At 36.5% G+C, this 27,789-nt stretch overlaps 1 protein-coding gene across 2 annotated transcripts; it reads left to right on the top strand.

Moving 5' to 3' along the window:
- The first annotated feature begins 10,494 nt into the window (after positions 1-10,494).
- On the top strand, positions 10,495-27,445 carry LOC113084790 (N-acetyllactosaminide beta-1,3-N-acetylglucosaminyltransferase 2-like). Of its 2 annotated transcripts, XM_026254961.1 has the most exons (3): positions 10,495-10,633; positions 22,140-22,268; positions 23,590-27,445. In XM_026254961.1, the coding sequence occupies exon 3, from the start codon at positions 23,608-23,610 to the stop codon at positions 24,799-24,801; it is 1,194 nt and encodes a 397-aa protein (XP_026110746.1). In that variant the 5' UTR covers positions 10,495-10,633; positions 22,140-22,268; positions 23,590-23,607; the 3' UTR covers positions 24,802-27,445. The 2 variants fall into 2 exon arrangements, with proteins under 2 accessions (XP_026110746.1, XP_026110747.1); XM_026254962.1 differs by lacking the exon at positions 22,140-22,268 and having other exon boundaries at positions 10,586-10,633.
- Positions 27,446-27,789: the final 344 nt, after the last annotated feature.

Here is a 27,789-nt window from a genome sequence, read left to right as displayed (position 1 = left end):
GGTCCAGGTACTTTATTCTTCAGTACAGCAAAGCTCGTGAATTTGCTTTCATATAGCTTCAAACAAGTATTTCTCTGCCTCTTGATTTCGTTAGTTCCTCTCATAGGTGTGGACTGCCACATCCACCCTCAGAAGTGCCACAGTTTATCCCTGTGGATAAGCCCTAAAGGGTCACGGTTTAAAGGTCCATGCCTGTTCACCATATGCCCCATATATTCTTTAAACCCTGATTTACACCTTCAAATGTGATTTAGAGTGAACTGTCCCTTTCCAAACCTCAAATTAGATTTAGAGATTAACAACAACGTCATTTACACTGGTGGCAACTCTTGTGAAACAAATAAGCAACCACAGCTTCAAAAATAATCCACAAACAAGGCCATTATTATTTATTACCATCGATTTTTTTTTACAAATACATGAGCCTGCAACCTATTTCATTAGTATTAAACTGAAACCACTCTTTTATCTGAAAAGCAAAAACAGAATTTATTTGACAAAAATTAGCACACTGCAGCAAAGCGGGAGCACATACTAACCACCAGAGCTGTAACATAGCCACATATGTATGTAGGGTCTAATAAAATATATTTAAACTGTTAGAAGTGGGATAGACCTACTTGTTTTTTTAAAAGCCTGTGATAATTAATTACAAAAACATTGTAACAATTACAAATTTACCTCATAAAATCAGATTTTCTAAACAAGCGATCATATTTTTTTAAATAAGCCCAAAAGACTGCAACCGCGACCCAGGATTTTTTTTTTTTTACTCTGTGGCTTTATATAAAACTATCTGCTGTGTGAATGCATGTGTTTGTTTGTGGTGTTGAAATCTGTGTGTATGTGTTCAGGGCTAATCAGTTTATTGCAGAAACCCGTGTTCACACTCTTAAAGCTAAAATACAATTGACACTTCAATCTGCCAACCCATCTGCTACCACAAATAATAACAAACACACGCGCACAACAACCTAATTCCTACATTTTAACTTTCTTCAATCTTTGTAAAACAAGGATTCATGTCATAACATTATCCCATGCAACTCATTCCGGATTCCAAGTGTTTTTAATGTATATGGTAGGGTTTGCCGAGAAACAAATCGAAAATGTTATATACTGTATTAATCGAAAATCTCCAGTCATCACATTTGTGCATTTGTATGAGAGCACACAAGCGAGTCATTCTGAATCTGAAACCTCGAGACAAATAAAATCATGACACGAAAAAACTATACTTTCTTCTCTGAGGTTAATATATCCGTTCTGAGACAATCGGACAGGATTATACAGCCTAGAAAGCCTATAATCACTAAAAGCTGTCTGCACTGCACAATGAATCTCTTCTTTACATTGTATCTCAGGATTTTATAATGAGAGGATTTGCAAGCTTGCAGAACTCAGAACTTGACAAAAACTCAGCGCTTTGAGTTGTGAGTGAACATTTGATGAACATTTGATCACATTCTCCAGAACACAAATACACACTGGAGCATTTGCCAAATACGTTTCACAAAATATCATTTGGGGCCCCCTGATTCCCTGTGGCCCTAAGCTGTAACCTCGCTTTTTGGTTAAGTCCGCCCCTGCTAATTCTGACACCCTGCCATTTATTGGATAGACTAACTACAAGGATTTCTAAGTCAGGTGTCTGAGACTGTCAGGTTGTGTGCATTAAATGCAGAAAAAGACTACATTTATTTCATGCAGCTGAACACATTTCATATTGTCCACAAGGGAGCGATGTTGTTCTTAATCTTAAGTAATCACACGGATGTTGTGATTTGGTATGTGACAGTGAGACAAAGAACACTGAACCAAAGGAAGAGTTTAAGTGCTTTTAGGTTTAGAGATGAAATACACCTTGTGAAATACTTTTTTATCTGTCAGTTATTACCCGTTATTGCCCGTTAACACAGGCCAGAGACGCTGAAGACGGACACAAAGAGAAAAATACTGTAGCAGGCAGATCACTCACTGTTCATGATGCATAAACTATTCGATGAAAATCCTCAGTATTGATTTAGGGATTTATATGAATGTGTTTCTGAGGGGAACTGACTGTCTTCAGAAAAGTTTAGATGGTGTTTTCCTTTCATCTGGTGTCTGTATAATTCACATTAAAGCAGTGTTTCAGCGGAGCTCTGTTGTGTTTACAGCGGTAACCAAGGAAACGCTGTATGTGCTGTTCCATGAGTGCCTCCTGCTGTCAGAGAGTGATCTGCGTCGCGTTCAGACAGAGCTTCCGCGTTTTGTCAGAGATCAGTGGTTTTGTTACAAATTTGGTTATTATTAAATCAAATTATGTATATAAAATTATATAAACAAATGATATGAAATCATATTAATTATATGTATATTATATAACTAAAATGAAATAACTGTAATTACAGATTTAGGTTAAATAAATATGTCTGTCTTTATTTTTCTTCTTTTTTTCTTTTTCTCATCAAAAGCTGCAAGACAGCCCACAATTCAACATTTCAGAAACACATAAAAAATAAAAAATAAATTAACAAATACTGCTTTTCCAAACATTCTGTATGTTGCACAAAAATAAAATATATTGTGTTCAGTGTTTTTTTTGTTGTTGTTTTTCTTTACATTTCAAAATAACATTTTAGAGCTGTAAAAACAATACTGAGATACTGTGAAACCATGATATTTTTGCTTAAGGTTATCATAGCATCAAAATCTCATACCGGCCCATGATTAGATTCATTTGGCCATTGCTGATTGTTGAGCAGTCTATTTATTGCAGCAGTACTCTTAAATACACATGCACTTTTCATGAAGTAAATCATGTGATTATGAGCATTGTATGGCTTCATTTTCAGTTGTTGTCATTCACCTTCCTTCCTCTTTCTGCCCTTCCCCAAATGTGTCAAATCACGCTTGTGTCAGTCTCTCTAATCACAAGTTCCTCACACCAGTGCTCTCATACAAATGTGTGAGAGTTTTCATTTGAAGGTTATGCAATCCAGAGTACATTAATCAATGATTTGCTAGATGCCTTACTCAAGGTCAGCTATGAATAACGGAAAGTTACGGAATGTGCTGATACTGTGTAGACCCAGAAGAGCACTTCACTAAGCACGCTGAAGTCAGCCAACATAATGAGGTGACTCCTCCTTCAACATCATCTGGATGGAACGTCACAGTTACATCATGTCTGCTCCTGGACAAGACTGTGTGATTGTTCTGATCTGGATATGAAAGTAGCCTGTGTTCTCTAAAAGAACAGTTTGTCTTGCTCCCACTGCAGCCAAACATGTATGAATGCGTCTGTTTAACTTGGAAGTGTGAGCAGAGTCAAGATCTTGCTCTCTAATATAAATGTTTGGGGTCAGAAAGCACTGAAAAAACACTTTCTTATTCAGTATTTGGGTCTTGTATGCCAGAAAAATTCCAGAAAAATCTCAAACCCCTTAAAAGATGTACTTGATATATAACAATTACCATAATATAATACAAGTTATTTTTTACAATTTTATTTTCATTTTGTTTTTCATAAGATTACTGGAACTGGTAAACAGTGACTGTGATTTCTGTTTTAAATATATTATTTGTTTTGTTGCTTTGTTTTTTTTTGCAGTGAGAGTACTTGGATTTTCCCCTTTAGCCGCAGAAGTGCACACACTGCTCATGCTGCACACTTCAACAGCATTCTCCTTCCTGTTTTGTTCGAAACCACATCAAGGCCAGAATTGCAAGGAATCTGCAAAGAACAGAAACAGAAAGAGGATTTGAGGCTAGGTAGATCTTGAAATGTTCTCTGGCTCACACACTTTCTTGTGTCTTATTTTTATCTTTATTTTCTCATTCTTATCTTGTTCCTCTCCCACACACACACAGTCAAGTCTTTTCTCAGATTGCTGTCTAAATGTGGTCTGTCGGGCCTCTTTGCTGCGCAGAAGGGTTCCAGTGTACTATATTTTCTTCAAAATCTCTTCTCGTGGTTCGACTTCTTCGAATTCTGTAATTGTGTTCTTGGTTAATTTTGTCCATTTAGAACAATCTTTCTTTATTTTTCGTATTTAATCAGTGCGGTAGATCTCAGAAGGACCTTCTGTTTTCTCCTTTCTCTCGCTCTCTACTTAATCATTTCCACGCCGCTTACATACTGAGAAACGAATACAAACCAAACTTCTATTAAACTACTATTTTTATGTAATTCTTTTCCATTCGTCTGTGATTCCACTGAAAGGAGATTGAAGTGAGTTTGCACTCTGACCTTCAGGTGTGTGTAGTATAGGCACTGTTGATTGTATAAATAGTGTCTTGCATTGCTAGCTTTCTGGGGATCTTGTGTAGCAGGCATATGAGAACAAATCCACACACACGCACACAAGAGTCAACCGCCTGTGAAGAGCGCTGAGCGCTGAAGAGAGTGAGATCAAGGCTTGAAGACTTTTGCCTTTAATAGCTGGAGAGAGGAGTCTGGACAAAGTAAACATTGACTAAACTACTTTTCTCTTTCTTCTTCCTCTCTCTCTTTGTCTATGGAACATTTATCTTCCCAGAAAAATCTTCCCAGGCTTGTGTTTACTTGTCTGCTGGAAGTTGAAAGGGCTTATATTTATAAGCTCGCTCTCGTTTTTCAGTATGGAGATCATGTCACACAGGAGATGAGATGGAAGGAAGGGAGGTGCTGTGTTAAGTTCATTGTTCACCTATAAAATCAGTTTACCTTTCAGAAATCTTTTGTCGTCCTATGTTTTTCAGGGAATTTGGTGCAGAAATCCCTTTGTGTATAGTGTAGACTTGGGATGTTAGGATTGTGGGATGTCCTGTTTATAAGACACTCATCAGATCACTCTCCTTCATAAAGCATGATCTGAATCTTGTGCTGCACATTATGAAATATTTGAATAGCCTCGTTTCTTTTTCCGGATGGCCTAATTTCATACCTCATGAGACTTAATGCCATTCTTAGGACTGTTTAATATGTCAACTTGGTCTCAGATGTTTTTACTAAATCCTTAATCTAGATAAATTAGACAGTTATTGAAAAAAAAAGGGGGATAGCGCTATGATATTAATGAGCATAATGGATCTCAAAGAATATTTGTGTGTGTGTGTATCTTTCTTTCGTTATGTATATGCTACAAAGATGAGCTACAATTGCATCAAGTAGTCAACAGTTAGCAAAAATCGGACTGCTACGATTTCAGATGGACTAGTTTATATATGAAAATCAATAATTAATGAATTAGTCCAAATGAAAAAGAAACTGTGTATATAAATGCACTTTAATGTTGAGATATTTTATGTAGTTCTAGAGAAAACATGCATCAGCTTAATCTGAAAAGCAAGAAGTATTGTATGCTAGCTTTAAGATTTGGTTTCACTAGAAATAAAGGGCCAAACCAGTAATCAGGCTACTTTTTGTCCTCGCAATAATGAACAGATATAAAGTTAAGTTATAATTCCAGATATAAATGTGTAGATGTTTAGATGTTTCAGGTTGGTTTTGCGAAGGCACGTCCTTTAGGTACAGGTGACCATTCCCCTTCAGGACAGCTGGTCCTTTGTTTCAGAGAGAGCTACTTGGATTCAATGACTGAGCTGAAAGACGAGCTCTTTTTTTTACTCTATAGTCAGCAGTATGGAGATCCGGCAGATCTGGTGGTTTGATGTTACAATGAGACAATAAGGTACTGAATCGGAGTCAGAGCGAGGTCATATCCTAAATTAATAATAAAGAACTGAAAAAGAGGAAAGAACAGCATAGATTCGGGTGGTAGCCAGTTCAGTCACTAGTCAGGGTGAACTTCAGATCACCTGATCTATCATCATTTTTCTTTTCAGCAAGTCAGGTTCATCTAGGTGGTTCTTCAGATAGTGAATTGTTATTGGCTTTGCATAAGAGGCATCTGCTTCATGGCAAGATGCTCAAACTGAATTACAGAGATGGGAGATATTTCACCTCTATATGATGATCTCTTGATGCTCTTTGATTCAGTAGTTCTCATCTTTTAATCAGATTTTTTTCTGATCTCTTCTTCTAACTGATCTTTTCATCTCCTCCTTTGTTGCCATAGTGCTGTGGTTGCTATATTGCCATGTCAACTGTAAAACAAATGCACTGGGAGCACTGCATTATTGATCAGTGCTAATGAGTTAAAGGTGTGGTAGTGTGTAGAAGGATTCTGCTGTCAACATGTCTGTAATCTGACTTACTGTACACCCTGCTCTGTGTGTGTGTGTGTGTGTGTGTGTGTGTGTGCGCCACTGCATCCCAGGTCTAAAATCATGAACATCATAATAGGCGTGGGAATTAGTAAGAACCTGGAGAAATTATAACATATATCAGTATATGGGTCACCATACAATAATACTTGTAGGTTGTGACTGACAAGAACATTTCTCATCTATATGGAAGTTTTAAAAGGCTATGGATTATTGTTTTCTTTCCTGTTTTGTTGTGATAACGACTTAATTATCTTGTGATTTCGACATAAGTTATATTCTTGTGATCATGACATAACGAAAGTTGTTTTCTCATTACAATAACTTAATATTTTCTTGTGATAATAGTCTGCCTAATACTCTCCTTAATGTCTATTAAAAAGACAACCCTCAGGGGGACCCAGACCTAATGGTGTCACATTGAAAACAGTAGTCTCTCTTTTGCTCTGTGTATCTGCGTGTTTAAAGGATTGGCTTTGTATGCATGGTCAGATTTACATGCTTCAAGCAATCAAACAACATGTGACAAGAAGAACAACAACAAACCCTTTTACACTTCTGTGGTCTTGGAAAAATACGCCATCATTTCAAAGCAGTAATGGAAAGGAAACAACAAGGTTTTATTTGAGAAATACTAAGGGAGGGGCCTTGTGTTCAGAACATACACTCGGTGTCCCTTGTTCTGTTTCCATGGTTCTCTCTCCCCTGGTGATAAAAAAGCTCTCTTCATTATCATCTCTATGGTTATAGGGACCAAAAACATTTCAAATTCTACTGTACTGTACTGAGAGCATTTAAGCAAGCCAAATAAACAGCACAGGACTTCTAAGTACATAATGGCATTTGAGCAAAGCTGGCCACAAGACCACAGAACAAATCACTTTTTTCTTCTTCTCAGCATTACTTGATAATGTCAGTCTTAATCTTAATGTCAGTCATCTTAACCTTGCACACTGCACATAGTAGTGCAAAAGTGGATCATGAAGCAAAATATAGAATAAGTACCAAAATAACATTTCAACATGTCAAGCATTGTCTTTTTTTTTTGCGTTGGCTTCGAAATTCAAACATGCACGCAAGCTGTGAAGATACGTCAGGGGTATTTCCTTCAAACTATACCCCTGAGCTTCATGGAAATCAGACAAAAACCCACAGCTGAGTCAGTTTTGACGTCCATGGTATTGAGGCATTAGATGGACTGTTCAGAAATTATTTACATTTACAAGACTAAATGCATTTACAACTGTATACAACACACCTCTGAAAAGTTTTACAGAATTATAGCTATTAATTGACATCCTTTACAAATAAACTTTACTAGACACTCTCTGCCAAAATCAGTGGATAAAATTTACTGTTAATGATTTTAAGGAAAGGTTAAGAGATTTCTTGTTATCTGTATTATTTGTTATCAGTGATTCTTGTGTCACTGTCAGTCAAGCTGTGTTTTGATGACTCTGTTGGTTAATAAACCTCTATTTTTATTTTATATTTCTCTAAAACCAACAGCTTCCTTCTTCTCTTTCTCACCATCATGCACCTAGACACGTGTTAAAAAGAGCACTTATGCATTAGCATTATTTATATTGTTAATATATTAGGATTTAATATAATTTCCTATTATTTATAAATCTGTTTGTTGAGGGTCATTAATCTTAGAGTATGTGGATGAAGATCACTTTTCTTTTGAAAATTTACAAAGCATAGTCTGTTTATTAATCACACTATTATGTGGTTTGAGATTCTTTAAAGGAAATGATCTGTTAACTCAGACTGTATAGACATGGTGTAGAAACTGCCGGAGAGAGCAGTAAAGGCTTGACATTTTCCTTATTTGACTTACACTGCATCAACACTTAATTCCATCTAATATGTTGCCACAACATTTTAGTTTCCAAACAACAGCATGTTCGCATACACTCACACACCCACTAAATATTTGAGCATACACTTTCCCATGACCTTACATACTTGAATATCTGCCACATATTCCCAAAATGTCTAGAACTTGAGGGGCTGAACTATAACTAAGAATCCAGAATTTCAGACTTTGTTACTTCAGTGGAACACTAAATAAGTCATTTTGATGAATGTTCTCACACATATACATATATTTCATAAGAAGAACATGTCATATCCCAAGACATTTTTTTTTATATCTTCCCTTATATAACTATCCCTTTAATTGCCCACTACATGATACATTTAGTCCAGAAACAGCCTTAATTTGTGTATCAGGAAACAGGCTCTGAGTATAGACTCAATCAGATTAGAGCTGTGGGCATTTTGAGGGTCTGTTACAAACTGAAACTCTTCTTCTTCTTCTTTCTGAAAATCTTCTCTAACCTTCTCTAACTAACCACACTAAAGGGGGATTCTTGATATCAGTCCTTTATCACCTGTTACCATCTGCCCTTTTAACTATTTATCAGCAAAGTAGTTCAGTATTATCTGTCTTTTTTTTATCCTGTCCATATTCTCACATATCGATGGGCGATCTGTGTGTGTTTTGAGCAAAATGTAAATTAGGTGTTTTTCTAGATCACTGGTGTGCATGTTTCTGAGTCTGTGATACCTGTCTGACCCATCCACATATACCAAATGCTTCAATTTATTTAGTCTTTGCATAACTATGGAAAGTTGCTGCTACCATGGCTGGCATGCAAACCAGCCTGAAATGATACAGCAGACAGGATTGACAGATGTTAGGAGGCTTTGTACATATAGAGGTAAAAGAGAGGTTGGTCTTCAATCTACTTCATATTTTTGTGGATCTTTGATGAACAAGAAAGGCATTTATTTGAAACATAAATATTTTTTAGCATTATACATGTCTTTACTGACACTTTTTATCCATGCATCATTATTGAATAAAAGTATATAAACAAGGCATTTTCAGTGAGGTATCAGATGGTATTTACTAGAAAAATAAATGTGTAAGAATGTAGGTCTGGTTTGCTGTCCATAAAGTATGGTCTTGAATTCAAAAGTGTGCTGAAAGAAAAGTTAGGGTGGAGCAGCCAGGAATGCCACAAGAATTATCGGAAGAAATGATGTAAGAAACTTCCTCAGAGCTGTGATTGGTGGATTCATATGAACACACTTCTCCTGAAACCTCTGTAAAGGGGGTTACATCCACAGTTGTGTGTGAAGTCAACAGACAAAGCCTCACTATTTAGAAAAAACGAAATATAACATAATAAGGACATATGATCTCGCACAGCTCACACCTGCTGTTCCTGATGAGCTGACTGACAGGAAAGACTTACTTGTTAATGGTAATATGAACCAATAGTCAAAGAAAAATAAATATGGACGGAGACTATTTGTGTGAAGACATGGGATGCAGCAGGAAGAACTTTGTCTGTACTGAGCAAAACAATGGAAACTGAGATTCATTAAAAAAGCATGACTTATTTCCCCCTGTGACGGACCGCAATAAGTCATGCATTACATCTGACCAAACTTCAGTCATGTTGACAAAGGGAATCCAGCACAAACATGTGGATTTCAACACTTCCCTGGCAAAAAAACAAACAAACAAACTAGTTCTTCGGTACCAGTACTAGTTAGAGAGAGTGAGGTAAGATGAGCCACTTTACTTATGTGGTCCTCAACATAAGGGAAAATGAGGCAGAAGTACAATTAAAGTTTCTAAAGTAATTCCAATATTTTTTTTTATCATTTAATATATATTTAGACCTGGATAAATTTGCCTAAAACAGTTTGTAAAGTTTAAATGTCCTTCCACTCCTCACATGATTATCTCCTCTTTGCAGACTGGTAGAAATTACAGGGGGGTTCAAAATAAAAGGTCACATTACAGCAAAAGTGTACAGTTACAAGGGGTGGAGTAACAAACCCACTGGCTCAACTTACCCCACTCCCCCCTACTGGTATTTTCTGGCCTGGTCAGACTGGTTTTAGGTGGGGTTTGAGGTCGGTTCATTGCTTGTTCAGCCCAATGGCCCAGGTCATTTGATGGTCTGACCACCATATGGACTGGCTAGAAACCTGCTAACATGTTCCAAACACAGCTTTTATTTTACAGCAGATGCTATTACAGACTTTCCTCCTCACATTAATGTTTAGAATGAGCTAAAGTCATCTGAAATCTAATTAAATATATCGTTTACATTTTATACAGTAGTATTCGCCAGAATTTAACCCTAAAACCGATGTAAACCCCAAATAAATCAACCAGTCGAATGAACTTTCAGAAGTAGTTCCAGGTAAAGCAAACACTAGGCAGTGGGTTTTCATTCCAGTGACGATTAAACAGTGACTGTATGGCAAATAGTGTGGTTAATACATACTGTACTAAGGAAGTTTTATACTCCGCCCTGGGAGGAGTTTATCATCATGAGCAGATGGAGTTTATCATCATCATGAACCAGACGGGCAGGATGTGAACACGATCTCTCACAGCTGGAGCTGAAAGGTAATAATGACTTTTACAAAGCTAAAGGTAGAAGTTTCACATTATATCGGTTCTGTTCTAGTCGGTGTTTTTTGAGGTTTGATAGCAAGAAGTCTGAATGTTCCGGCTTTAACTTTTAATGTTGTGCGCGCGGCGAGGAGAGCGTCCGCATGCGGATGACTTTTGACGTTAGCAGGTCCGCTAAAACAGTCCGTGAACACCCCTTTTTATTTGATCGACAACTTTGTTTATATAAAGGGGTCTTTTTACAAATACTGTTTTAGTTAAAGTAAATGTGGGTGGCTTTGACACTTTAACGGTCAGAAATAAAGTTCGGCGTCACTTCGGTGAGATAACTAAACGTTACAGTCACAGACTGTTTAACATCGTTAAGATGGTAAACATCCTCGGGAATCCAAGCAACTGGTGATTCAGAGAAATGACTAACGTTACTCCGAAGCAGTCTAAATTTAGTCGCTGTCAGGGTTCGTGTCATTGGAAGCTGTTTATGTTAATGCTTACTCCGAGTATCTGGTGTTTATAACATCTGTTTTAGATTTTATTAGATAAAATGAGTGCTAATCAGAGCCGCTGGAGCATATTTTATCTGGGGGGTGCTGGGGCGGGGCTTGATCTTTCAGGGAGGGGCCATATGGGGAATTTTTGACAAAATCCTCATATTAAAGGTGCTGTGTGTAACTTTTTTTTACCATACAAAAGCATAAAAATACCATATGTTTGCAGATATTTAAGAAACATGCTAAGTTAACATGCTTGTTTATCTGAAAAACAATGCTACAGTAATTTATTCTCCTTTTTTAAAATGTGGGTTCAGGGACAGATTGCGTCTCTGTTTTGGTTTGTGAAACCCGCCCACTGCCTATTTACCCAACTGTATTTCGGCCACCGGGTTGCCGGTTAGCCAGGCCCAGCGCCACAAGGGGGCAAAAGGGGGCAATGCCCCCTCAGATCTGACTTGTGCCCCCTCTGTTGTATTCAGTGTTAAAAATAAAATGTTCAACCTTTTGAGTTAAATAATAATTTAACCTTATCCCAGTGGGATTTAGAATGTTCAGTGTTGTAACTCGTGACATCACTGCCAGATTCAAACGATTTGACAGATTCGCGTTGGTTGGCGCTGAACCAGAGACGGACGAGCTCAGCTGTGTTATAATCACAACTATGCAGTGTTTTCAACCTCATAATGTTTATTTTAGATTTCATACATTTAAATAGGCTACACATAAGCACTGGTAAAACAAAAGCCTACATTTGGAGTGTGTGAAAGCATCAAAAAACAATCTATCCATATATAATTTGCCGACGTGTGTTTTTCATATCAGATAAAACACAGTGGAAGTAACGTTAGGCTAACTATAAGGTTTACTCTATTGTTATAAAGATTTTTAAACGACCAAACACACTCACTTACACATATTTGAGAATCGGAATATAGGATAGTTGATGACATGGTAAGTAAGTTTGTGATTTTTTCGAATAAAAAAGGAAAAACAAAATGAAGGACATCTGTTATACAGTAGCTGTGTCTCATTTGGAAGGTTGCGCCCTCCGAAGGTCGCATTCGAAGGCTGCATACGTCATCGTGGTTGTCTCATTTCAGAAAAGCAAGTAGCACACTCCGAATGAGACCTTCGAATGCGACCTTTTTTCACAGGAATTCGAAGGATACATGAGGTGTATCCTTCGCTGCTACAAATAACCCACAATCCCTTGCGTCGCCATAAATAACCGTTGTTTATTTGAAAAAATGGCGGCGGCAGATCTACACACAAGCGATGTGGTGTTTAAATGTAAGTACTTTAAAGTTCTTCATTTTTTAAAAGTTGAATTACAAGTGTGGTAAACATGATTACAAGTGTTTAGTGATTTTTTTTTTTTTTTAACAGTTTAACAGTACTTCGCTAGCAGGGCGAGAAATAATTATTATTTAACCCTTGTATTACATTAAATAAAAACATTTTCTTTTCAAATTACTTTCCAGATTTAGAAATAATTTCCTTAAATTTTTTTCTTAAACAAGTGTGAGAGCGCAACGACGTTATGTGTTGGCATAGCAACGTAATACTTCCTGTTTCGTTTTCCGTCCGTCCTACGAAGGCCGTCTCGTTTAATCCCAGGGTGAAGGACACTCCATATACGCATCCTAGAGAGGATTCGACCTCCAGAGGATGCGACCTCCAGAGGACGTGGCCTTCTAAATGAGACACAGCTAGTGTTATTATTGTGGCTGCGGTGTTCCACGTGACAAATATGACACGTTGCCATGGAAACATTAAGAGGGAACGTTCTAAAATAACTGTCGCCTTGAAAAATCATCATTACACTGTTTAACATTTGCTAGTCTCTGGTTACCTGCAGTTGCATATGGAGTGTTTTAGGGAGCGCTGTATTTAAAAATCTGTCGTTGCAAAGCGAGATCTCAGTGTGTATTAATCATTGATGGTATAATAAAGTTAAGCCCCCTTAACAATTTTACATGCCCCCTCAGTCATTTCATCCTGCAGCCGGGCCTGCGGTTAGCGGAAAATGTAATGTTCTTTACTCGCTGTAAAATTTCTTCGTTGTTAGAAAAACTTAATCTTGGACATGTGGCGTTATATGTATTTTCAATAAATGTGATTCTTAAATACAAATTCATTCTTATTTAAATATTTTATCACAATGTGTAGCCTAAGACGTTATGATATGCATAGTTAATAGATTACATTAGGGCACAGACTGGGCTACAGTGGTTTAAGCACGTTTAACCAGAGACAATTGAAGTCCGCATGAAACGGAAATCGCTATTGTCGCTGCTACCTCTTTTCAGTTTCACTTGCTGTAAATTTAAATTCCATCCTCATAAGGTTGGACTTGTGGTCTGTGTCATTAGGTTGTGAATCATAGATAATTATGATTATTTATGCAATGTTGAATCAAAACATTTTTAAAGCTACTCTTTGTAATGTATATTCAATGCTTTACTCCTCTAACCCAATTTTTTAAATGACTTTTTGGGGGTTAATTCTGAGCTAAACATTATGTATGATTAGATCTATAACATTAATTAGCAGTGGCTACATGATGTTACAGATTTTGAACATGTATGGGCCTCCTCAAAGTATTTCTGTATTTCAGTGTCTTGGATTGGCAAGAATCCTAGAAGTATCCCTAGGACATATACAAACATGTAAATAGGATTTAAAGATGAGGATTTATTTGCAACCATTAAATTTCATCGCTGGTAACCATTTCAAGTGGTTTTATTTAAAAAAAAATTTTTAGATATCTTTTTGGCATTTTTTGCCTTTAATTTTGCTATAGGATAGGAAGCAAAAAGGGAGAGGGAGAACGGGGCGGCTTCGGGAAAGGTCTTCAAGTTGGGATTCGAACACTGGACTCCCGAAGTGCAGCAGCGCTTTATGTTGACACACTGCCCAAAAGGCTATTTCAGAAGGGTTAATCTGTGGGGTCAGAACGACTTTCATTCCTGCTTGGGTTTCTCCAGCATGTAGAATGATTGCATGCTCTTAGGGAATGTACAGTCTTCATGTCTGTGCTTGGGCTTAGTTCAACCCTCAAGTCTTTTAGGATGTGGCAGTGCATTTGGATTGGAAAGATTTAAGCGTTTTCTTGCATCTATGAATTTCTTACAAAAATTTTAGCACTCCAAAACATTTTAGTTGTAATGAAGGAGCACATGTTTTCTCTTTTTGTGCTCAAGTTATTTTGCATGTTGAGCCGGAGTAGTGCTTTGTGTGAGTCAGTGGGTTTTTTTGACTAACTAGGGTAAATCCCTTAGAGTTATACTGTCTATAGAGTTCCATGATGACTCAAGGAATGCACTTTAATGTAAGCTTGTGCCCCCAAGGTGTTAGTCTCGTTTTACCTGCTTAAACATAAGCATTTTCAAAGTAACCTGCAGGAAGCTTTAAATGAGTAGAGGCTTGTTTTGTGAGCAAAAACCTGCAGACAATAACTGGAAGGCAGTCAGTTTCTTATGGGCGGTGGGGGCCTTCCTGGAATGCAGTGGTGCTCCTCAGAAGTGTCCTTTGAGATCCTTTAATGTGACTCATGTAATTTTGTTTTGGTCACTTGTGTTCCATTTAGCCACCAAGTGGGAAAAAAATTCCACCCAGACAGTTAGTTGACAGTCAGTGATGGCGAATTCACCCTCTTCTAGGAAATCTACTTGGTGCCTGAAGAGACTTGAGCTATATTATACTGTTAAAAAGGAGGTGATAGGCTAGTAATGGCTTTATATTTTTTGTTTCATGTTGCCAAGCCGTGTATGTGAAAGATTGGCTTAAATCATTTTTGTCCACATTTCTTCCTTCACAAATAACACTACCATTTAAAAGTTAAAAGCATTAAATTAATCAAAAAACATATCACGGTTTCCACAAAAATACTATGCAACACAACTGTTTTCAATAATGATGATAATAATAAGAAATTTTTCTTGATCACCAACTCTGCATATTAGAATGGCTTCTGAAGTATCGTGACATTGAAGACTGGAGTAGAGGGTTCTGAAAATTCACAGGAATAAATTGCATTAAAAATATATATATATTAACATAGAGAAAAGTTATTTGGAATTGCAAAAATATTTCACAATATTACTGTATTTATCACATGCAGTCATTAGCAACATAATTCATCTTTCAGAAACCGAAAAAAAAGTCTTACCAACCCCAAACTTTTGAATAGTCTTGTCTTGATACATTGACCCATTCTTTGTGTGTTTAGTAATGCTTAGTCATTTGGAACGTGTTTTTTTTTTTAGGTCATTGTTTTCTGATGATCTTTTTGAGTCAATGTATTGGTTATCTTTTGAGGGTGTTTGACCTATACAAAGGTGATCTTGCGACCTTGCTCTCTTAAAAATGACTTAAAGTCCAAGGTTAAGTTTCCACAGTCTGTGATGATTTAGGGTGCAATGTCATCTGTTGGTGTTGGTCCATTGTGTGTCACTGCGTCAGTTTACCAAGAGATTTTGGAGCATTTCATGCTTCCTTCTGCTGACCAGCTTTTTGAAGATACTGATTTCATTTTCCAGCAGGATTTGGTACCTGCCCACACTGCCAAAAACACCAAAAGTTGGTTAAATGACCATGGTGTTGGAGTCCTTGACTCGCCAGCAAACTCTTCCAAGAGGAAAATGAGAAACAAGAGATCAAAAAATGCAGATGAGCTAAAGGCCACGGTAAAAGAAACCTGGGCTTTCATACCACCTCAGCAGTGCCACAAACTGATCACCTCCATGTCACGCCGAACTGAGGGAGTAATTAGAGCAAAAGGAGCCCCTACCGAGTATTGAGTACATGTACAGTAAATTAACATACATTTTGTTTTTTTGGTCTTTATGAAGTATTCTAATTTGTTGAGAAACTGAATTGGTGGGTTTTTGTTAAATGTGAGCCAAAATCATCACAATTAAAAGAACCGAAGACTTAAACTACTTCAGTCTATTTTCACTGAATTTATTTAATACACAAGTTTCACAATTTCACAACTTTTCCATGACATTAATTTATTGAGCTGCACCTGTGTCTGAGTTTACCATCACCATGCACCTGAGCCCAGGTAGTTCATCACAGAATGGGAGGCTTGCTTTGTTTAACCCCAAACATTATTATTCATACGTGACATTAAATTCTCACAACAGCAATGGGCTGGAAGTAGCACAGAGATTATCATCTGGGAGTGGGTGAATAGATGGTCCTTTAAATCTCTACTGGAGGTCTCATGGTTTCATGCTAATGTGTAATGATTTGTCAACTAGGACAGTGGGTCTGAACTGGTTGGTCACTGGTCTATTCTTTAAGGTTTTAATGACAGTACATAATTAGCTGCATTTTGTATTTAGCATAGTTTGGTTGGCAAAATCAATAGACATTTTAGGTTTTAAAATGGTTGATAAGCACAACAATAACGCATGTGCATCCAATCAAACACTGAAATGTTTCTACGAATTCATCTGAAATGTGACAAATCATTCAGATGCCAACATGGACAGGTTGTGTCCATAAAAAGCCATTCACCAAACTATTGAGAACTTGAGACATTTACAAAAAATCTTCCTGTTCAGAGTACGTCATGTTCATAGTTTATCATATTGTTGGAATTATGATTGTAAGGACTTTCTGTTTACTTTTGTGAAGTGCACGTCATTTGTGTGTATTGGGTCATTAATTGTTAAACCATATATCATAGTAGGGTTACCTTTAGTTATTTATTTCACAAAAAAAAGGACAGTGTACATTTAATCAACATTTGTGAATGTAAATGTACCCAAATTAGCCCAGAGACTAGTTTTCATTAGAAGTCCCTTTGCCAGATGTTATTAGGCCAAACTAAAGGGGGAAAAAGAAACAACGAAATTCAACCAAAAATTCAACCACAAATTATACAAACTGACAATAAAAAAACGGTTTCAGATATTTAAACCAAATTGATGTTCACATTGTTGGATTTGAAAAGGCCATTTCTTAAAATGTTGCTTAAATGAGTTAAATTATGTTCATTCTGTAATTGATTGTGGTATTGAATTCCACTGATGTGATGCTCTGAATTAAAAAAAAAACAGCTTGACCAAATGTGGTTCTTCTATGTGGAATTATGCAATCAGCTTTAGCTGCAGCTCTAGTTACTGTTTTCAATAGATTTCAATTTAATAAAATCAACCAGAGGATAAGGTAAACCATGCATAATCTTATAAAAAATAAAACTTTTTCAAACTTTAAAAAAGTGATTTCCCAGCTAAGCAGATTATATGCAGTTAAGATAATACAATGGTGAAAACTCTAATATATACATTACTTTTTATCTAATATTAAGTGCTAGCTTGTACAATAATTCCAATGGTTTTAGAACTATATCATGTGTATTAGACCAACCGTTCAGACAATAAGTAATAGAAGAATCACAGAATGAAAATATACCTTTGCAGCCTCATTTGAGAAAGTTTCTTATAAACCAACTAAATTAAAACTTTTTTAAATATGCGTTTTAAAACCAAAACATGAGTCCAAATGAACCCCTAAGAATTTATATTTTGAAACCACCTGTAATCTCTCTCTCCCGAAATAAAAATATCCTGTTTTATATCAGCACTATGTCCTTTAGAAAAGAACATGCAAGTTGTTTTTGGCGCATTTGATTTCAGATAAGACCGAATGAGCCAGGATATGATATATGACAGAACATCTGTCAACTTATTTGCAGCAGCTTCGACATTTTCACCATGCGCGAAAATGTATAATCAGAATACAATAGATTACATCGTTGACGCACCATGGGTATATCTTTAATATACAGAGAATAATATAAAGAGAACTGCCCCAATATGAACCCTTGTGGAACACCAGCTGATAGGCATAGTCAATTGGATTTGTAATTATCTATTTTTACTACTTGAGAATGGGAAGACAGATAAGATTAAATTAAATTACATTTTCAGATTTTGTCAAGAAATAAACATTTTTGTAATTTATTTAAAAGAATATTATGATTTAAAGTATCAAATTCTTTATGTAAATAAATAAATACAGCTCCTACCGCTCCACCTTTATTCATTTAATGCCTTTTACCCTTTCAATAAAATAACAATTAGCCGTTTCTGTTGAATGATTTATCCTAAAGCAGAACTGCATCGGATGTAATTGAAAAGGGCTATTATTAAAATTGTCAATAATTTGTTTGGCCACCAGTTTTTCAAACACTTTTGATATTGTGGGGAGCAAACTAACTGGCCTACCTTAAATACAGGGTCCACAACTGTTGGTTTCTAAGAGGTGGGGAATCTCCCTTAATCTAATTAACTATTAATGTTTTAAAGGGTTAACTACTGAGGAACTAGTTTGTTTCAATAAAAGTGTGTCTATACCATAGATATCTTAAGTCCTTAAGGACATAAGAGACATGACTACCTTTTCAACATCTAACTTGATCTAACTACATCCAACTCTTAACTTCATACTCGTCTTATACTAAAGCTGTCTCACAAGCATTACTTGTTCGTAAATAAGGTTGTACTGTGAAACTTTGAGCAATTCTTTGAGCTATTTTATCCACTGATTCAATAAAATAGTGATTAAAGGCCTGTGCCACATGAATTGGACTCGGTAAAATTGATTGTATCATTAGGCTAATCTTCAATTCAATTGGCCTTGTTTTGATAATTTTATTGACAATTTCAATAACTGTGATTTAAAAAAAAGAATATAATAATAATCTGCCTTTGCGTTCCTTAATACTCTTACTACCTTATTTCTTAACATTACAATTTTTGTTTTCTGTCATAAGTCACTTTTGCCAGTTGTGTTTTAATGGCAGATTTTTATAATAAGTGAATTAAATAGTACAATTTTGATTTTCTCTTTATATTTAGAACTTGTCAAGGCAAGAAAAATAAGTTTGAGTATATGTACTATAACAAGTATATCAATGATATTAATAGTACTATACAAATAAATGTGAAGTGAATGTAATTGAAATTAAGTTTTTCATCAGTACAGAAATGACTTCATAGCTCTTAAAAATTGAGTAAAGACAGGGAAGCTAATGTAATATGCATAGCTCCATCTCTGAAATTGAGGAAACCTAACCATACAGTACATGCACACCTGTAACCGCACATCAGCTGAATTCTGTATTGATGCAGTAAGTTGCGATGTTGCTTGGCAACTATAGTCAATTCAGCTCTACTTTGCATTGTGTTTAAAGACAGAACAGCAGATTCTTACTTGTTTTGACTTGTTCTGGACAAGTTCTCAACAACACTCTTGTTTCTCATCACATTTTCATTCACCTTGCTTTTCACACATGTAAAAAAATTAAAATCCGTCCGGCCTGCTGAGAGCTGTGCAGAAATACAAATAAAAACCTATAGCAGGGCTCTCCAAACTCAGTCCTGGAGGGCTGTTGTCCTGCAGAGTTTAGCTCCAACTCACCTCAACACACCTGAACTAAAACTAAACTCTGCTGGACACTGGACCTCCAGGACTGAGTTTGGAGACCCCTGCTCCATACACACAAATGTAAATGTATCTACAGCAGTAGCACAAAATATTTACTACCCCATGGTGTATAATCCTATTTTTTGGCATTGCATAGTTGCTGTGGTTTCTGGGCATGGTTGCTTAAGTTCCTTTCCTGACCAACAGTAAGATGATTAACCAAGAGGTTGGTTGGTTTTACAAAACAAGAAAATTCTTTCACAACCGTAGATGAGCTGGATTGTAAAAGTGAACGGAGTTAAACCATTTGTAAAGGGCTAGTGAAAGGATCCGTGTGAGTCTTTATTCTGTTGATGTGAGGTGGAGAGTGATTCAGTCCATTGTTTACACAGCAAATGCATTGTTAATTATTAATAAGAGACTTCACATCCAGGGTCTCTTTAGCTACTCTGTGCACTTACGCTCAGAGAGAATGGAAGCAAATGCATTAAAAGTCTGGACTCTAGTTCTTGCACAAGCCATCAGTGCCATCAAAATTACTTTATGCCCTGGACATGGCTTTAATTGTTGTGGCAATGCCTTTAACAAAAATGAGTCTTCCATCCATTAAAGGGTTAGTTCACCCAAAAATGGAAATTAGGCTGCGTTTTACTCACCACCAAGGCATCCTAGGTGTATATGACTTTCTTCTTTCAGACGAATCCAGTTGGACTTATATGAAAAAATTGTCTTAATGGCACTCAATGGGTGTTGCATTCTTTCAGTACAAAAGACGTGAAATAAAAAGTGCCCTTCCAGTGATTAAAAAAAACACTCCGGGGGGTGACCGAAGGCTTCCTGTAGCGAATCGATGCGTTTTTGTGAGGAAAAATGTTGAAAACATAATAATCACTTAAATGTAGTTTGTGCTCACTGTTGTAAACTAAGCAGTTCCTAGAACATGGTGTATGGAGGTCAGCGTTGCGCATGAGCTGGTGAGTCTTGTGAAAACCAACATTTGTTAACAGGACCAATAGAAGCAAAGTTTCCTTTTGCAAAGAATAACCAGTTTCCTCTTGGCTTATACTGAAATCCTTTAACATTTTTCTTTACAAATCCTTGTTTTGTATTTCAAATTAGTGACCTTTGTTTTGATCTCTCCGCTGCGTTTCCGCATTCGTCACTTCTGATCGGCGCATGTGCAAAGCGGACCTCCATACAGTACGTCATGCTCTCGGAACTGCATAGTTTACCACAGTGTGCGCTTATTTTATGATGAGTGTGTGTGTGTGTGTGTGTATGTGTATCTCACACACACAAATACACAAATGTTCTTACGTTTATATATACAATACAGACCAAAAGTTTGGAAACATTACTATTTGTAATGTTTTTGAAAGAAGTTTCTTCTGCTCATCAAGCCTGCATTTATTTGATCAAAAATACAGATAAAAACAGTAATATTGTGAAATATTATTACAACTTAAAATAATAGTTTTCTATTTGAATATACTTAAAAAAAATAATTTATTCCTGTGATGCAAAGCTGAATTTTCAGCATCATTACTCCAGCCTTCAGTGTCACATGTTTCATCCAGTCTATCACATGATCATTTAGAAATTATTCTAATATTCTGATTTATTATGAGTGTTGGAAACAGTTCTGCTGTCTAATATATTTGATGAATTAAAGGTTAAAAAGAACTGCATTTATTCAAAATATTTTTTTTTCTAATAATATATATTCTAACAATATATTTTCTTTACTATCACTTTTTATCAATTTAACACATCCTTCCTGAATAAAAGTATTGATGTTATTTTTAAAAAAGAAAGAAAAAAAATTACTGACACCAAATTACTTACCAGTAGTGTATATTGTTATTAATATTTATATTTTAAAAACATAGCTTCTTTTTTTTTTTTTATTCATCAAAGTATCCTTAAAAAGTATCACATTTTCTGAAAGAATATTAAGCAGCAGAACTGTTTCCAACTTTAATAATGAATCATCATATAAGAATGATTTCTAAAGGATCATGTGATAATGATCCTAAAAATTCAGCTTTGCATCACAGAAATGAATGATAATCTAAAGTATAATAAATTTAAAAACAATTATTTTAAATTGTAATAATATATCACAATATTACATTTCTTTCTGTATTTTTGATCAAATAAATGCAGGCTTGATGGGGGGGGGGATCAGGTCTGATATATTAAATGAGTTTAAGTTGTTGCCATTTCAATTTGTCTATTTCAAACAGTGATTTAGATTGTGGCATTGTGGATATGAAAACATTTGAGTGGAGTCACAGTGGAAGAGTGTTTTTTGCTAATAATTTCAGAATTTGTTTAGCTTTAGAGCTTGATGTACCGTTGTGAAAATTACTAGATACACCAGATTTTCACCTGGTGATTTCAAGCAAGGTCAACAAATAATTGAGCTCAAACCATGTGGACTAATCCTCAAGTGTGAACAGACTGTTTACTTTTGCTGTTCCAGGCCCTGATGTTCTCTCAAATCTTCCATGTGTCCATTAGTGCAGCAGCAGGAAAACATGTTTGTTTTTCTTTCTCCCCAGATCTGGATTTCCTCTGCACCATCCCTGTTTCTGTGATTCGCTCTGTTAGTGAGTCAGGATGGGCTAAAAACATTTGCTAGCACCTGCGCACCATACATCTGGACCCTCCACAGTCTCGCCTGTGCACAGGTAAACAGGCACACATGGCCCCAAGTAATTTTAGTTCCTAATTCAATAGCATTTCATCTGAGAAAAACACATTCTGATGGTATTAGCTGACTGAGAGAGCGAAGTGACTGGCAGATTTAATTTCAATCATTATATAACAGAAAAAATTATGCCGCACACCACAGCTTGCTAAAATTGCATTCCCCTTGGTAGAAATCCTGTCAGGCCAGGGTTTGCATCTCAGATCAGGGCCCTTGGATTTGTTACGGCCCCCCACGGTTTGTGTGACCCTTGTACTAGTTTTGATCATTATATGATAAAATGCAGTTTAATGTTTATAAATGACATGTATGATACATTATTGACATCAACCATTTATTGTATACAGTATTGAGTCTTAATTCACTAAAATAAGAAGAGTATTAGTTTATAGTTGGGACATTTTTAATGTCAAAACATAAAGATAATGCTGTTTCTTGTTGGAAATCAGTGGCTCTGTCATTGACTGGCTCATACTGTATGTAGTCTTTAAATCAACACTTATCCCAGAGGCCAGCTGGCTCATGAAGCCACTCTAAATTTAGTCCTTTATGTCGCACCTGTAACGCAGAAAGAATGGAAAAGTAAGCTGAACTGAAGAATGTGGAGTTGAATAAATGAGAGAAACCATGTGCAACAGAGCAGAGGGGTTGCTGGGAGACAAAAGCAACAAAGCAAGAGAAAAAGAGAGAGGAATTGGTGAAAGAGAAGTAACAGGTGGATAAGAAAGTGACATTTTTTACATTAAATAAAGGAAGTGATATTAGTCTTCAAAAAGGGGTAAACATGTCTGATGTGTATATAGAGTTAAACATGTCTGATTTGTAACCTTTCTCATATTACATATTATTGGAATTCTGAATTTCAACAGAAAATAAAATTATTACAAGTTGTCCCAAAAAAAAAAGTGTCCTTTATAAAATTGTGGGTTAACTCCCATATAGAGTTAACCATAAAGAGGTTCCCTTTAGTTTAATCTTAGTTGCCGGTCTAAAATTAAAACAGCCATACTTGAACTTTGGTCCTTCAAGTAACTGATGTCTTTGTGTCTTCTCGACTTTCAGTGACTTTAGTCATGGTTGACATTTACATATATTATAATAAGCATGCAGTACTCAAACACTTTAGTTGCCAGCATGTGCACAAACAATCTTTGAAGCATTACATGTTTTACCATCAAACAGGATTTGCTTTGTGGTTATCTGCATCATGTTAATATTTCTGGGCATGTGGTTAAGAAACATTTTGACCCTTTATTTTTTTTAAACAAGTTACCCATGTTATTCTTTGTCTCTGCTGTTAGGTGTTTAGTATCGACACCATGCAGGGACCTCGGAGGAAGATGAAGGTCATGGTGATGATGATGATGGTGTTCATCTTCATAGTGGTGGAGGTTTCTCGCAATGCTGGGAAGGAAGACAGCAACAAAAATAAGCTGCTGGTTCCCACGAAGCGTTTCTGGGCAAAAGATCTTCCCAGTGACGCATACTGGAATCGCCTGCAGCAACAGCTGAACTACATCCACAACCGCAACCTAGAGAAGCTCAACTTCACGACTGATAAGCTTCCAGACTGGCTAAACGACACGGTCAGTCTGGACTCCTGTGAGCCAGACTTCAAGGTAACCACCCAAGTCAAGGATTACAACTCGCTGCCAGATCGCTTCAAGGACTTCCTGCTGTCTATGCGCTGCAGGTCCTATCCCATCGTGCTGGACCAGCCAGACATGTGCAAAGACCCACCGTTCCTCCTCCTAGGAATTAAATCTTTAGTCCCACACTTTGATCGACGACAGGCCATCCGCCAGTCATGGGGCAAAGCTGGCCGCCTTGCAAACAAAACAGTTGTCACGGTGTTTCTCCTCGGAAACGCAACCACGGAGGACTACTTCCCAGATCTCTCAAAGATGCTCCAACATGAGAGCGCCATACATCAGGATATTCTTCAATGGGACTATAGGGACACCTTTTTCAACCTCACCATCAAGGAAGTGCTTTTCCTGGAATGGCTGAGCACCCGCTGTCCCGGAGTCAGTTACGTTTTCAAGGGCGATGACGATGTTTTTGTTAACACCGTCCGCATTCTAGACTTCCTAAGCAATCTTTCTCATGCCAAAGCCAAGGAACTGTTTGTAGGAGATGTGATCACCAACGCTGGTCCGCATAGAGACAAAAAGGTCAAGTATTTTATCCCGGAGAGCGTGTTTGTTGGTGCGTACCCTTCCTATGCGGGTGGGGGCGGTTATTTGTTCTCGGGACAGCTGGTCCAGAAACTTCATAACATCTCAAAGTCGGTGCCCCTGTACCCCATTGATGATGTCTACACAGGTATGTGCCTTAAGAAACTGGGTCTTGCCCCTGAAAAGCACAAAGGCTTCAGAACTTTTGATATCGATGAGAAATATCGCAATAATGCCTGTGCCTATAAAAGCCTGATGCTGGTGCATCCCAGAAGTCCTCAACATATGATTAAAATCTGGGCCTGGCTGAATGACCCAGCCTTGAACTGTCGCTGAACTGCTGGTTTTGGCTGCTTTAAAGGGACAGTTCAACCAAAAACGTTCATTCTGTCATCATTTACTCACCCTCATGACATTCCAAACCTTTATGACTGAATTCCTTCCTTTTCTTGCTTTCTTTCACGTTCTTTGACCAGAAAAGCACTGTGATATTTTTCAATGAAGTCAGTGGGATCCAGGTTTTTTTTTTTTTTTTTTTTTTTTTTTTGACCCTATTGACTTTCATTGTATGGACATAGTCATTTTTCAGAATGTATTCTTCTGCAGTTTGGAATAACGAGATGGTAAATAAATGATGACAAAATTGTCAATTTTGGGTGAACTAGCCCTTTAACATTTTACTGTGTTCTAATGTGATTTTTATTTAGCATCTTTATGGACTTCATTTCATGTCAAAGGTCAGAAGCAATGATGAGCTTCTTTTAGATGTGGCTCTGATTTTCAACCCACGTAGTATTGCAATTTCTTGACTTTTTGTGTCAGGAAATTCTGATGATAATGTTACAAGTATTTATACAGTGCTTTCTGGTTGTGTGATCAGCAGTGCTGAGGATTGTGGGGGATGTAGTTCAGCTGGTCTGGACATGGCACTGTCGATACAATGCACACCTAGGCATATGTCTGTTGATCATTGAGTTGGATTTTTTTTTCTATTGGAGAATTCTGTTGCATTATGCTAAAATGAACACGGTTGAACACTCATACATTAAGAAATCTTGCAGACATCTATGCAGCCTTTACAAGCCTCATCCATACTTGCTGTTTTAATTCTCTGTAATGTGTAGGAACATATTGCCATGTGGAGTTGGCTCATTTTAGAGCCCTATTTGTGGCGACAGTGGTTTTGTATGTCAACTAAATATATGTTGCCTACCCAAACTTCTACATGCATGCTTTTGACTTCATGCATGAATGTCTCTCTTGCTTCTAGAAGGTTATTTATTTTTTTTTTTTTCAGGAATGGACAATCAGTTGCAAGTCGTAATCTTAGTTTTGTATTAACAGGTTAGCCAATACCGGGTCAAATAAATATGTAAAAGGTACAAAATCATTAACTAAAAACCAGACTTAGTGCTTGTTACCCTCTCAGATCCGATTCTCAATTTTTTCAAAATGTTTTTTTTTTTTTTTTTTTTTTTTGAGAGAGACAGAGAGAGCATTTTGGTAAAAAAAAATATATTTTATGTGGTTAATGTTTCATTTGAAATCCAGGGATCCCACACTTTATCTTCTTGATTAAATGAATGGAACTTTGTAGCCAATTTCCCAGAGCCAAATTTAGCCTGTCTCTGTCATCATCATGCTGGCCTTGCTTTTTATCTCCTATAAAGAGGCCAGGAAACAGGGCCAGAGCTGGATGACTTAACTAAATTTGACAAAACGGCCCATGTTAAACTGTTACAGTGACCCCTTGTGGTCTGCATGTTTTTTTCTTTTTTTAAATAAACACAGGACCTTTATTCATAATTTGCATACAGCTTGATGGAATATTTAAAATAATGCCTATGGCCTGCCAGTCAACTAGTAAGGCAAATATATTTTTCTGTTTTGGTTTTGGTTATGACCATTTATCATCAGCTGTGCCTCCCATTTATATATATATATATAAAAAGCAATTAGTAATTATGACAGGGTGTGCTGACTATATCCGCTCTATCCATTATTTTCACTCCGCCTCATTGGTTGTTTGCTGAAGAGCTAAATCAAACTTGCGTCATGTAGTGTTTATGTAATGTCACAATTTGTAGTTTTTAATATTAAGTTGTCCAAAAGCTATGAGGAATGAGGTGGTTTTATATTGAATCTGCTAATAACAGACAAACAGTTTAACAGCCTAATTTTGCGTTTGGTGAGGGAAACGAAGTGTTTACATGAGTTCATGAACAGTGCAGAATGCTTGTATTTATAAACTACAATTTTATTCATGACAAAGGTGGATTATGCAAGCTTTTATACACTGGTATTTAATGCACTCCTGTGAGTTTCAAACTCTTTAGGCCGTTGTTGTTCATGCATCTACGCATAACATTGCAGAAAATGAACTCCTGTTGTTTGCTTTGTTGTCCACAACTGTGATGTTTATGTATCAGAAATTAATTTAAAAAGCAATTTAGTTTAAAGTTTTCTGTCATAAGGTATTCAAATTTATTTGATGCCTTAAATGTGGCTTTAGTTGTGCATGTATGTGTATTTATGGTGATGCATGTGTGTATACTATATATAGGCTGGTGAGTAGGATTATGAAATCCAGTTCTACAAATGAAATCAATGCTGTCTTTTTAAATGAATCTATTTGTATTTTTGAATTATTTCTCAGTCATGTGTCTATATGGAATTTCTAAAACCATAATAGCTTTCAGGTATTTCACTTTTTCTCCACAAAAATAATTTTATAGCAGTCAAATTACTTTTACCACATATTTATATGCCTGGTTATTATTTTCATATTTTATTATATGGATCTATTATTTTCAACTACAAAAACATCATTACCAAAATGTGCCTGTTAATAATTCTGATTGTTAATCATTGTCTGTCTGTCTTTTGTTGTTGAATATGCACATTTATGTTTGTCACGTTTATGCCTTTTTAAACTTCAGTTCTTATAATAAATGGAATAAACTGTTTTGTACCTATGTCACTTCTGTCTTGAGTGCTGTTATTAATTTTCTGTTCAGTTCAGCTATCGAATTTGGTTATATTGAAATTTAAAAAATGAGGAATACATTTTACCTCTGCCCTACTTTTGTGATGATGGTATGGTGTGTGTGTTGTTGTGGTAATTTTGATCTAAGGAAATATACATACAATCTCTAAGTACATCTTTGTTTCCCACCATCAAAGGCAACATAAACCATTGTTCTTACCTCTGATGTCTTCTCTGTGGCAGTAGAGATTTCTGCACTTCCTCCCACCAGAGTCCCAGATCTTTTGCCTCTGCAGAGCTTCGTAATACAGGGATCAGGAACAACTAAAATAATAACT

This window comes from Carassius auratus, unplaced genomic scaffold, assembly GCF_003368295.1.
Source record: "Carassius auratus strain Wakin unplaced genomic scaffold, ASM336829v1 scaf_tig00040639, whole genome shotgun sequence".
NCBI lineage: Eukaryota > Metazoa > Chordata > Actinopteri > Cypriniformes > Cyprinidae > Carassius > Carassius auratus.
The sequence above is the reverse complement of the archived record's forward strand: the minus strand, read 5'-3'. Positions and strand labels throughout refer to the sequence as shown.

Bases quoted from the DNA above. Each gene is read 5' to 3' on its own strand.
- LOC113084790 (XM_026254961.1), top strand. From the start codon at position 23,608: ATGCAGGGACCTCGGAGGAAGATGAAGGTCATGGTGATGATGATGATG.